The sequence below is a fragment of the Varanus komodoensis genome, unplaced genomic scaffold (genome assembly GCF_004798865.1).
Source record: "Varanus komodoensis strain SLA01 unplaced genomic scaffold, ASM479886v1 scaffold7_1, whole genome shotgun sequence".
NCBI lineage: Eukaryota > Metazoa > Chordata > Lepidosauria > Squamata > Varanidae > Varanus > Varanus komodoensis.
Genome location: NW_025336479.1, coordinates 18,558,143 through 18,571,895, shown reverse-complemented (window position 1 = coordinate 18,571,895; position 13,753 = coordinate 18,558,143). Strand labels below are relative to the sequence as shown.

The 13,753-nt window shown below is 39.9% G+C and overlaps 1 protein-coding gene across 1 annotated transcript in view; it reads left to right on the top strand.

The window, feature by feature from the left end:
- The window catches only part of SLIT3 (slit guidance ligand 3), a 524,682-nt gene that overhangs the window by 40,477 nt on the left and 470,452 nt on the right, over positions 1 to 13,753 (top strand). Inside the window, exons 2-3 of the mRNA XM_044453633.1 lie at positions 611 to 682; positions 1,754 to 1,825. Of these exons, the coding sequence (XP_044309568.1) occupies positions 611 to 682; positions 1,754 to 1,825 (144 nt within the window). The remainder of the gene's footprint in view (positions 1 to 610; positions 683 to 1,753; positions 1,826 to 13,753) is intronic.

The following is a 13,753-nucleotide window of genomic DNA, read 5'->3' as shown; positions in this document are numbered from 1 at the left end:
GATAGCCCGACACTCACTTTTTAAAAATAAACAAGACATTGTCGATACTGTTTGACATTTTTCAGATTCTGCAAACTGCCTTGCATGCCAAGTATAAAGAAAAACATTACGTTTCATAACCTTCAGAGGGAGCTGTCCATTCCTGGTTTGCTGGGCCCTGTATCCTTAAGATTGTTTTCTGCAGAATGGACCAGGGCTTGTTCTTTGTTTGGGTGGCATTTAATTCAGGGTCAGTGCTGAAAAAGGCGCACTTCTGGCTCCTAACTGTGCCTTGGCATCCATACAGATAACTAACATCAGTCGAGAATAACAAGAGCACAGGATGCCTAAAATCCATCTATGCTTGCTTTGGAAAAGACTGCTATAGCAAAAAGTAAAACACAATAGTTCCGCAAGTGGGTTGCCTGCAAAGTGCCATTGGTATTGTTTGGCACACTAATCGTTACAAACTTGCCATGTATAAATTCATCTTGGCTAAGTGTATTTTGTGAATCTTACATGGAACAGTAGATGTACTCTCTCAGTTAATTGATGCTGCTGAATTATTGCTAAATAGTTGAAATGCCTGGCAGGTGCTTGTGTCAAGCTGAATTTGCATTTTCCTTTGCAGTGACTTAGACAGAAACAACATCACAAGGATTACAAAGGTGGACTTTGCTGGGCTTAAGAATCTTCGTGTTCTGTGAGTATGAAAAAAATGTTTCTTAAAGCAATTCCTTTGTTTAATATTCAGTAGCTACCCTAAGCCATGCACTGCCTTGTGTTCTGTCTGCCTGTGAGAAACTTTAGTATGGCTTTGCCTTCAGCAGGTACATACTCGTATATTGCCCTTTTCAGCGGTGCAGTCTGTTTGGACACTAATGGTATTCGTTTCACTTGATTTTGATACATAACTTGTACCTTTTTGCAGGTTCAAAATTTGGTTTTAATACATTAGTAAGTAGGAAATTCAGTAGAGCTCAATGCACTTATAAGACAGCATAAGTGACACTTCACAAGAAGACTCTGCTGGAAGCAAAAAGCAACCTAGACAGTGGTCTGATTTACTGAAATGATGCCATGGTTGAAATATTCATGTACTAACAGATTAGCAAACTAATGAATACTTACTTAACAAAATGGGCAGATTTAAAAATCTGAGCTGAAAGACATTTTCTCATATGGTTATCTCACTGAGCTCTGTGGAATTTTGGTTCTGACTCCCAGTAAGTATGCTTAGAATTTCAGCCTTCAGCAAGTTTGCCCATGGCTATTCATCACTCAAACCCTGCAGTATCAAGTAATAACTTGTATGCATGAAAGAGCCATGACAGATCAAAACCAGAAAGATATAAATCAGCTGAGATGACCTCTAATCTAGGGCTTTTCAATTAAGATGTTTTATGTATTCAGTTGACAGCTATTGATTGAAGTGTGCATTGGTTATTAATTAATCCTCATGTCTAGCTAACTGAGCAGTGCTGATGAATACAGCATACGATGCAGCAGAGTCCTAGGCATGTTTATTCAGAAGTAAGTTGCGTGGTTTAATTAGTTGCTGTGTCACATATCAGTGTGACACACGAGAAAGACAAGCAAAGAAAAATGAGAGAGAAACCCATTTTCAAAGTGTCAGTGTCTACTTGTGTATTAATTCTGGACAGAGACTCACAGAGACAATTTAATATTTAGGGGAAAAGATCTTTTACATGCCTAGCTTGAATAATACAGAGATTGCTTGCTCTTTTAACATTAATGCATGTGTTTTTTATAGGCACTTGGAAGAGAATCTGATTACTGTGATAGAACGTGGGGCATTTCAGGATCTAAAACAACTAGAACGGCTGTAAGTAGTATCTCTTGCTAAACCGAATCCTCCAGTTAAGAGGCTGTAGAGCTATCTTTTTCATCATGCTAGAGGGAAGAGTAAGCCACAGTGTCCAGTTGCCCCCACTGCACAGACTTGGTGGGTAGGTTGCCTAATTACTTTTGCCAGAATGGGGCAAGAGGGGCTAGTTTCCGTGGTTAAAAAGTGACACCAGAACCTAAAACAGACCTTGGGTTCTTGGTAGTTTGTTACTCATGGCAACAAGTTTCTATGAGAAAGTTCACACAACACAGTAAGCTGCACCAGATTGCTTTTCACGTGTGTAATGATTAAATGCCCCAGCACATGGCTGGCAGTGCATTTTATTTCTTCGCACCATGGTTGTGTGAACCAGGAAAATGTGGTGGGCAGGACAGAGGTAAAGTAACATATCCTACATATGTAGGCACAGCAGTTGGCGGTGTCCTAGAAAACAGTGACCTGAGCCTGGGGGTGTGATGTATATTCAAGTTGTTAAAATTATATAGAAATGTTAAACTTTCCATTGTGCACTCTATTGTATGCATGGTTAAATATTTTATATTGGTATCACTTGTGAATCATGTAGTGCAATCAGCACAGCATGTTCAGTTCTTTGCAGAGTAAAGGAGAAAAGGTCCTGCCTTGAGGATCTTTCAGTCTTCACAGGGGACACGACGGCGGGAGGAGAAGCAGGGAAAACAGGGAAGCGATGCATAGCTGGTTGGGATGCTGAGTTTTGCAAAAGACTTCATGGAAAGGTGGGTTTTGAGAAGGGATTGGAAAAGAGCAAAAGAGCTGGCACCTCGTATGTGTTCCTTCTCTGCATGGCAGTCAAATGGAAAAGTTGAAGTTTTCTGAGGGAGCAGCAAAGCTTTGGATGATGGAAAGTGGTAGAGCTGGAGGAACAAAGATCATGATCAGGGATGAATTAGAATATTAGATCAAGGGCGTATGGGGAATAAGGCTTTGAAGGTAAGGACAAAATATTTATGCTGGATACAGGAGTGAGCAGGAAACCACATAGGGTTTTAAGGAGGATAATAAGGAGCATAATCAATGTGATGGTTGCAGTGAATTATTTTGGAAGGAGTGCTAGATAGACAATAAGGCACTAGTGTGAGATGACAAAAGACCAGAGAGGAGAACACTGTAGCCATCTAGGTAGGATGTGACAAAGGAATAGAGCACAGTTTTTGCCAAGGGACACAGACAAATGGTCATATACTTATTGCGTCATTAAAGGAGACGTGACACAACTCAGTTACATTTTATTTATTTATTTATTAAAACATTTTTATGCCGCCCCATTCGCCGAAGCCTCGGGGCGGCTTACATACATTGTGTCCATAGGGCACAAGAAGCCTCTGCTTGTACACTAGTGTGGAAATGCTTGCAGTGGCTGAGTGCTTTCCCCATTAGTGGTCTTGCAATCATAGAATAGTAGAGTTGGAATGGGCCAAGAGAGGCCATTGGGTTGGTCCCCCCCCTCTCAGATGGCTGTTCAGCTACATCTTGAATGCCCCTGCTGTGCAACAGCCCACAACCTCCCTAAGTAATTGGATCCATTGTTGTACTGGTTTGACAGTGAGGAAGCTTTTCCTGATGTTTAAGTAGGATCTGGTTTCCTATAACTTAAGTCTGTTATTCCATGTTTTGCACTCTGGAATGATTGAGAAGAGATTCTTTCTTTCCTCTTTGTGACAGCCTTTCAAGTACCTGTAGAAGGCTATTCTAACTCCCCTCAGTGTTCTCTTCCTGAGATTGAACATGCCCAGTTCTCTCAATCTCTCAGCGTAGGGATTTGTTTCCAGACCTTGGACCATCCCTGATGCCCTCCTCTGAACCCTTTCCAACTTGTCTGCATCTTTCTTAAACTGTGGTGCCTAGACCTGGACACAGTACTCCAGATGAGATCTGACTAAAGCTTATAGGAAAACTAGTACTTCTTAAAATAGTATTTGTACTTTTTGCAGCTGCGTTGCATTGTTGGCTCACATTTAGCTCGTGATCTACAACAATCCCAAGATCCTTTTCACTGGCAGTATTGTTGAGCCAAGTATTCCCCATCTTGTAGTGATGCATTTTGTTTCTTTCTCCTAGGTGGTGGAGTTGGCATTTGTCCCTGCTGAATTTTATTCGGTTGTTTTCTGCCTAGTATTCTAACCTATCAAGATCACCTTGGATCTTCTTTCTGTCTTCTCGGGTATTAGCTATTCCACCGAATGTTGTATCACCTGCATATCTGATAATGATTCCCTGTTCTTCCTTGTCCAAATCATTAATAAAAATGTTGAAGAGCACTGGGCCCAAGACCGAACCCTACGGCACCCCACTTGTTACCTTTTCTCAGTTTGATGAATCCTCTTTGAGTGCAATTCTGTAGGCAATTGTGGATCCACCTAATAGTTGTTCTGTGTAGCCCACTTTTAGCTGGTTGGCTAATCAAGATGTTGATTGTCAAAAGCTTTCTAAAGTCAAGACAGATTATGTCCACAGCATTCCCACAGTCCATTAAGGGGGTTACCCAGTTTAAAAATGAACTTTGTCTGGCAAGATTTATTCTTGAGAAATCTGTGATGGCTTTTAGTAATCACTGCATTGTGTTCAAGATGTTTGAAGACTGATTGTTTTATAATTTGCTCCAGGATTTTTCCTGGGGTTAATGTCAGACTAACTGGTCCCTGCTTCCCAAGTTCTTACCCCCTGCCTCTTTTTTGAAGATAGGAGTAACATTAGCCCTTCTCCAGTCATCTGTCACTTCCCCTGTCCTCCATGATTTCTTTTTTTACCCCCTTTTTATGATTTCTCAAAGATAATAGACAGTGTTTCTGAGGGTTCTTCTGCTAACTCCTTTATGACTGAAGGATGGAGTTCATTGGGCCCTAAAGATTTGAACTTGATAAGACAGTTCTAGATCTTCTTTTGGGAGACGAGCGAAAATAGTTGAACCCTTCTGCCTTTCTTGTCATCTGTCATCATTTTATCAATCAATTCCCTTTTCTTTCATCTGTCTTTTATTTTGGATGTATCTGAAGACATTTTTCTTGTTGCTTTTAGCGTCTCTCATTAGCCTCAGTTCATTCCTAGCTTTAGCCTTCTTGACGCCATTCCTGCAATTCCGTGTTTCCTGCCAGTATTCTTCCTTTGTACCCTGGCCTTCCTTCCACTTCTTTTATACACACGCACACACACACTTCCTTCCACTTCTTATATATGTCCTTTTTTGTTTTCAGTTCATCTTTAAACTTTTTGCAAAGCCACATGGGCTTCCTCTGTTGTCTTCTACATTTTTTCAATGTTGGAATTGTTTGTAGTTGTGCCTTTAGAATTTCTTTTTGTAAGATTTTACATGCATCTTGGACTCCTTTTCCCTTTAGAATGACTTGTCATGGAACTTTGGTTATCATTGTTCTGAGTTGGTTAAAGTTGGCTGTCTTGAAATCCAGGGCACATGTTTGACCACATTTGGCTTTTGCTGCCTTGATAACTGAGAACTCAAGTATGGCATGGCCACTTTCCCCCAGAGTTCCTGTAGCTGCTACTTTGTCCACTAGGTCTTTCTTTAGTGGACATTCTTTTCATTCCTTCATCTACTTTCTGTTGGAGGAAGTTTTCAGACACACACATTGGGAATCTCTTGAAGGGGCCATGTTTGGCAGAATTTGTCTCCCAATAGATATTGGGAGATTGAAGGCCCCCATAATGATGACATCATGCCTCCTTCGAACAAAAGGGCTTCACATGGTCAATCTTGGTTAATATGGCCTTTTGCGTATGACTGCCCATGTGATCACAGACGTGCAGACAGACTGGTGCCATCTCCTGGTCAGTGAGCTGTGCTTTCACTGACTTTTAGTTTTCAGCAGGCATCACTGACCATGTACAGGTGGAGATAAATGGCAAAGGTGATCTAGGCTCACCGTGTGGTAAATAACCCTGGTAGTTTGGTTTGTCAAAATTCATAGTTGGCAGAGGATGAAATGCTTGTGTAAATAATCTTTCTCTCTTTCTGAAGATACACATGTGCACACATGCACACACATATGGAAAGTGTGACATGCTAGGCCAAATGGCCACACTTTTTACTAATGCCGTTTGCATAGCTGAAGAGTGAACATTAGGATATATTTTAAGGTTAGATTTTATTCATACAATTTCCTTTTTACTCCTGTTGAAAATGTTTAATTATAGTTGTATTTTGATCTGTTATATTAGATGAAAAAATATTATTAGCCAGTTTTAATAAAGTAGCTGTTAGGACTGCTAGACTTTCTCTGGCCAAATAGTCATTAATATTGCAATAAAATATCATTGGAAATAATACTGGTTTCATTTCTGGTTATTCAAAAGGCATGAAACCTTAAAGCCAAGTGAATGTTGTTTTAATCATATTTCATTTGCCAACACATCAAAGTGGAACTAAAACAGCAAACTAAAAATATGGACACTTTTCTTTGAAATTTATTGGTTGCATGTAAATTTTCAATATATGAAAAGGTCTATAGATTGTGTTCAGGCCAAGAACACACTCGTTGACAGCTTTCAAGTGACTTTGCTTTGAAGATTTACGCTTCCTAAAAACTGTAACTTAGATTAAGCATTTGGATGCACGTAAGTTCTCAAGCCATACTTCAATGATTTAGTTTAATAGACAGCAAAATACTTGGGTAGTTGAATTACTAAGTGCAAATAAAATGTGGCCTTGGAAAGTACCACCATAGGAAAAGTGTTGTTCAGGCCATTGTAGTGTTGGCTGCTCTAAAATGAATTGTGTCCAGTATTGTGAAGGCAAATGAGTGGTTTATCTTCACGTTAGCAGAGATATGAACAGCTGAATGCTTATTAATCATATTAAGGTCAACAGAACAACTGTTATACAACAAAAGTTCAAGGTGAGCAGTGAAATTCTTCAATATACAGAGAGTCCCCAGGTTACAACCAGGTTCCATTCCTGAGAAAATGGAAATTTGTCAATAAGTCAAATTTGTCTGCAAGTCGGATCATGTATAGTCAGCCCTCCACATTTGTGGAGGTTAAAGGCACAGGACCCCCATGAAAGTGGAAAAAACCACAAATATCTCTAGCCCTCCACATCAGACTCACCAGCATCTCGTCTTTGCAGCAAGGAAATGCCAGAGAAATTTCCCCTTTTGCTTCCTCTCTCATTGATGACGATTTTCCTCAGTACAGTGGTGCCTTGTAGTTCGAAGGACTCCAACTTTGAACGATCCAGAGTTCGAACATTAAGAGTCTAGACAAAATTGTTCCACAGTTCGAACAATGCTTCTAAGCTCGAACTGTGAGCGAAGTGGAAAAGATGTGGTCCTAGGAAAAAAGTCATTGGTTGTGTGCCCATGCCACAATGTCCTGAATTGATTTGTCTTGTCTTGACTTGACTCTGTTCATTTTGAATTGATTCATCTCATCTTGATGTGAATCGATTCAATCATTTTGAATTGATTCGTCTTGAGTCGATTCAGGATCTTGAGGCAGCCACGACAGCACTGGGGTAAGTAAGTGTGTTTGAAGGAAGGGGGAGTATTTTGAGGGGGAGTAATGCCAATGTGTCTTTTACTGTAATTTTTTAAAATTTAAACATTCACCTTATTTTTTGATTGCACATCATATGCAGGCTTGAACTTAATTCATTTCAGGAGGCCATATTTGCTGTTTAAGTTTACTGAAATGGGTTTTGTGAGCCGCCCCGAGGCTTTGTTGTGATGGGGGCGGCATAGAAATGTTTTAAATAAATAAATAAATAAATAGTTTAGGGTCTGAGAATGGATTAATTCACTCTCCATTATTTTTAATGGAGAAAATTGCTTCGGACTTCAAATAATTCAGAGTTCAAACGGCCTCCTGAAATGAATTTATTTCGAATTACAAGCTACCACTATATTTTATAAAAATTAGTAGGCTTTATGGTGGTTCGTAAGTATGGACTGTTCATAACTTGGACACTTGTAATTCAGGGGCTGCCTGTACTTTGGCTCCACATAGTACGCACAGTAGGGTATGCGTACAGATATAGGGTATAGATGTGGATGTGCAATATAGGGTATAGATGTGGTTGTGCAACTCATTCATATAGCTGGAAATTTCTCTGCCCAGCGTTCCAGATATTGTATTCATTCTGTATATTGCGAAAGGAAGAATTTGTTACAGAGATCTGATGCACATCTTTCAGGTTGATTCTCTTGCTTGATTTGAGCAGTTAAAATGGTATGTGTTGCTGTTTCAGGCTTAAGTTTTACTAGTAGAGAGGAAGTACCCATTGCCAGAGATGAGATGTCCGCACTGAGTTTGAACCATTCATCTTTATGAGACATTTTACAGAGAAGGAAGAAGAGAGATCCGTTTGGGCTACATCAAAGTATATTTTCCTTGTTGGAAAGGAATGTCATGAAATTCTTTGCAAATAGTTTCCTATTTAATCACTAACAAGACAGTTGATGAATTGGGGTAAATAAATGTTTGTTCAGCTGTTTCTTGTTAATCCCCACTTAAGTCATGTTAGGCTTTTGCTTGAAAATAACCACTCCTCTAAGTTTTCTAATGTTTTTTTTCCCCCTGATCGACAAAGCTTCCCTAGTGTAAAGGTAGTGAATTAAGATGTTTGGGTAACATCCAGTGGACTAAAGACTAGTTCTCTCTGTCTCGCTTGATGGGAATGGGTTTGGAATTATTTGCAAAACTGTTTGGCTAGATTTGATATGGATTTCTAGGAAGCATCCATGCACAGGAAATCCATGTTACATCTTGCTGTCTGATCACTCTAATTTCCACCTAGGGATTGTTACAGAAGTGCTTCTGTGAAAGGGTCCATTCAACAAGAAGGGATGTGATTTAGTGGAAGAACATGTGCTTTTTATGGAGACAATCTCAGGGTCAATCTTTGACATCTCTAGGAATAACTCCTATTTGAAACCTTTCAGAGCCAATGAAACTGCCAGTCAGTGCAGGAAACACTGGCCTGGATGGACCAGTATACTGGTGTGGTTTAAGACAAGTTCCTGTGTTCCATTACATTAGCAGAGAAGTTAATTATACGACACTACCTAGATTAATTCCTTAATCCTTTTTTAAAACAGGGTTACACCAACTCTAGCCTCCTATGAGGTCCCCACTGTACCAAAGAAACCATTAGAAAAACAAGCCATTTGCCACTGAATGTTGGCAACAAACCACTATGGACGCTTAGAAATGGCCACAGTACCGTTTTGGTAGGGATTTTTGGTTGTTTTACCACTATGCCACTGAATGTTGGTGGATTTTCTGCTGCTTTTCCACTGGATTTTGGCAGCAGGACTGTGGCCCACAGGCATCCTATAGATGTTTTGGGTGTGGAAAGTGAGCCCCAGACCCTAATACCACCAAAGCTGTTTACTCCTGCTTTAGAGTCATACAGTGTACCTTAACTAAAGAGATCTGCTAATAGCCTTAGGAACCCCAAGCATGAATCCAGAGATAGTCCAGTGGTTAAGATTGTGGGACTGGGACTGTTTATCTAGATTCTAGTTCTCATTCAGCCATGAAGCAAAGGCATGGGTGGCTTTGCACCTGTCTCAGCCCAGGGTTGTTGTTGAGAGGAGAATTATGTAAGCCACCTTGCATTTCTTCAAAGGCAAAAAGGTAGGATATAAAGTTTTGTTGTTGTGGGGATAAGGTTGAGTCGCAGCAGGAGGAGAATGGTGTAAACTGCTTTGGTCTCTTTAAAAAAAGAAAAAGATAGGCTATAAATCAAATAAATAGATGAACAGTTCAGTAGAAGTATATCTACTATTGGAACAGTGTTAACTAATAAATACTGCTGTGCTGACACTGGGAATAAATGGAATCTTCACCTTACAAACAGCTTCTAAGTTTTGTCGACATGCTTTTCTGATGATTGGATTGTTGAAGGGGGTTGCAATGAATCAGAATATATGAAAGATGTGCAGAGGTACCATATTACACACATTTTCTTAACAGTAAATATTTGATGCCAAATTAGATGGTGACATTAATTACACTTGTCTGTTTAATGATACGTGTAGCTAACGGTTGAATAGAAAAGCTGTATTCCTCTTTACAGGAAGAAATAAGTCACACTGGGCAAGGAGGAAGAAGAACAGGGAAGCCGAGATGGGTATCCCTGGCTTCATCTTAAAAGGTTTGAAGCTAGTGGTGATCAATTCTCCCAAGTTAGGACGTACTGCTGACTTTTACTTTATTAAAGTGAACAAGGCAATATATTGGATGGAGCACCTGTACTTGTGATTTGGATACAGCAAAACCTCCAACAGTGCCTTTTATTTTAGAACCCTTTATATTTGTTGGGTTTTGTGATATTTTAAATTGGACTGGACGCTTTAACCAGTATTGTCTATTCTGCATTATCAGTGTGTGAATTTGATTGACAGAGCAGTAAGAGTCAACTCCACTCATGATATGGCACATCTGTCTTCAGGAGGCAATAATTGCATTCTGCAGCATGGAGCTTTCTGATCTCTCTTTACTGATGAGAGCGGACTTTACTCCTTCCTAAACACTTAAAAATTTGGCGCCTCTTCTGCGGAGGAAGCCATTAGCAGCTCTGTCAACAGGTCTTCACAGGAGGAAGCCAAACTCAGGAAAAGGGCAGCTAGGGAGACCACAAGATGTATATTCTGAGAAATTATTTTGGTCCGCATGGGTGAATTTGTACAGACCTGAAAAACACAGAGGCTTATTTTAACTAATAGAAAAATAAGCCATCCTGATTTCATCAAAAACATTTGCATAGTAGGTCACTGACCCATAAGAACTCAAGGAAAAACAAATATGGGTCATGTTTAAATAGGCTAGAGGGTTTAAAACCACAATTCCTGTGCTTCCAAAGGAAGGATTATAGCAGTGAATGAAGAGAGTGCTTTGGCAGCAGCACAGAATAGTGCTGAAACAGTGGATTTTGAGTGTTCCCGGAAAGTCTTCTCTTTTGGCGCCATGATTTGTGCGTTCAGGATTGTCCTTCACAACTAAACGAATCAGTTTCTAAATGCGCTTGTGGAAAGGCCAGGTTGTTTGCACTAATAGTGTGCACAAAATCCCCTTTGCTGTCAGTCTTGAGTTCACACACACGGACATAGGGTGACATATTCGGGCAGTGCTATTCACGTCTAGTAGCTAAATGGTGGAATAGCAGCACATGGGAAGAGTATTCGGATTTCCTGAGGGATAGGAAGGCATGTGGAGATTAAGACCTTGGCATCTGAGCATGAAGCTGCCTTGAATTTATGGAGTGTGAACATAAAGGAAGAAGGCTTGCCCTTTTTATTGCAGTGAAAGAATGGCAGCCACTCATTTGAATTAGTGAATTTAAGAGCTGATGGACAAATTAGACAAAATAGGAACTACACATTGCATCCCCCGCTTTTCCTCTGCAACAACACAAAGGCCATGTTTTGCCATCATTGCTGTTCTCCTCTAACTGGGGGTTGTGTTAGAGTCAGGGCAGAAGAACTTGGTCAAAAGGGTACACAATTACCACAACTTTCAGGGTGAGTGGAGTGTGAGAATGATAAACCCCTGAGGTGGAGAGCAGTAAAGGTAAACGTGGTGGCATCAGAGGGAGGAAGCCCCGCTTCAGGGAGGGTGGCTCATGGAATGAGATTGCTTTCTGGATGAGGCAGTGGCAATTCCAGTTCGTACAGCAGATTTGTACAGCAAAACTTGCAGGGAGGGGAGACAATGAGGGGGAGGCAGATTTGGAGATAGAGGATGGGTAGATGCCATTATTTCTGAGGCTGGCCTTTCAGAAAGTATTGAGAATTCAAGAATACAGGATTTTCAGGGGCCTCTAGCAGTTGCTGGAATTCACAGGGTGGGAGGGACCACAGGCAACCAGTAGGCAAAGATTACCTGCCTCAGCAGTTCTGATCCATTTGGAATGAGGAAGAACTCAATTTTATTTAGATGTTTTGAATGAGGAACAGAAAACTGGAAATGGATGTGGGGCAAACAGCCACCCCTTTTCCATAATGCCAACTTTTGTCCTGATAGCAGTGATGTAAAACCCTTTTACTTCTTTAATTGCAAAGTAAAGGCCTTCACACAAATACTTTTAATGGCTTTGCACAAAAACAAAAAACAAAACAAAACAAACCGGTATATTTTTACATCTTGGAAAAACAGCACATCAATTTATACATTTTAAAAAGGAAAAGAAAGTAAAAAGCATTTACAAACAAGTTCTAAATACTCCCAAGCTTTATAGAGGAAGTACTGCATTTGTTTATCACTTGGGAATCTTGAAAGACACAGATTAGTATATCATCTTAAAAATAAAAAATACATATCCTAAGAAATGTGCAGTTAGAAATAGCCAGCTGATAGTGCCAGTGCAAATATATGCAAAACATACTTGTGCGTGTTGGTCTGAACTACTTTTTTTAAAAAAACTTGATGCAGGTTTCACATTGTGTCACCTTCCCTTGGGCATATTTTCAACTTTATGGCAACAATGGCAGGGACACGCCTTCAGGTGGTGATAATAATAGCTATTGCCTGTCACACTTGATTGTCATATTTGTTTTTTTCTTGTTGGGACAGAAAATATGTAAGGGTGGAGAACCTTAAAATAGCCTGCAATTTCTCAAGGAATCTCCAGACAAAATATATTTCCTGACCAGATGGAAGAGTAATGTTAATTTCTATTCCCTTTTTCCACTGAGTAGTACAAACACCAATACTAGCATATTAATTGTATGTGTAAATATGAAAATAGAGTACTAATGTAGGCCATTCTTGAACATATATTTAATAATATATTTATTAGTTAAATCTATTTTCAGAATATAAGAAATTTCTTTCTAAGAATTTTCAGAGCGGTTGAAAAAGATTTGGGCTTTACCCTCCAGTCCTTAAAGTCCTTTCATAAATTGCTTAGATCCTGATGGCCAGGATGAATGCGCCTGCTAGGCTTCTTCACAGGGGTTAGCAAAGGCATCTTCATCATGCACTGAGGACAACTGATGGCCTTGGCCATTAACAAATAAATTAAAATGACCAGGGAAAGCTCCAGTAGTATACAACTCTAACTAACTAACAATGAGCAAGTTCCATCAATGACTGGCCCATTCTCCACTCATTAAGAACTGCAATTTCCGTTCGTTCGTGACCTTCTTCAGCTTATTTATATTCAGTTTTGGTTTCTTTACAGGACAGTAACTACATTCTGCCAAAGTTACTCCAGTTTCAGATGAAACACAGAGCTGAATGTGTATTGGTGGCCTGACACTTACGCATACAATTAATATGCTATTATTGGTGTTTGTACTACACAGTGGAAAAAGGGAATAGAAATTAACATTACTCTTCCATCTGGTCAGGAAATATATTTTTGTCTGGATATTCCTGGAGAAATTGCTTTATGCTATGTGAACAGGCTTTTAAGGAAATGTGGTTGGAAAGGGCTGACAAGCGTCCATCTCAATCACATCCCTCCTCTCACATAATATGATTTCCTCCAGCCCTGGAAGGTGGTTAGAAAACTATGGTTTGTACTTTAAAACCAGGATCAACTGTGGTTTCCAGTCCTGGTTTGTACTGAGCGTATGCTGTGTGTTTAGACAACATGGAAGAAAGTAAGGTAACTGAAACATGTGAGAGGAAGAGGGAGGGAAGCAACAAAGCCTTTCTGTTCCGTAAAGCTTCATTTCTAGACAGCCTAGTATGAAGGCCCTGGATTTGACATGGCTGTTATAATTGTTAGAAACCTGGGCTTTTTGCCTTTCAAAGGGAATTACTGCTGTATTTTCTACTTCAGCTTGTACTTCAGGTCCTTCTGTTTCCATCTGCTAACTTGAGCTGATTTTTCGGACTGCACGTGAACATTTTCCAAGTTAAGCTGTAGCCCATATATGAGAGTTTTTTTTGTATTTTCTCATAGCTGTTGAAGAGGACCGA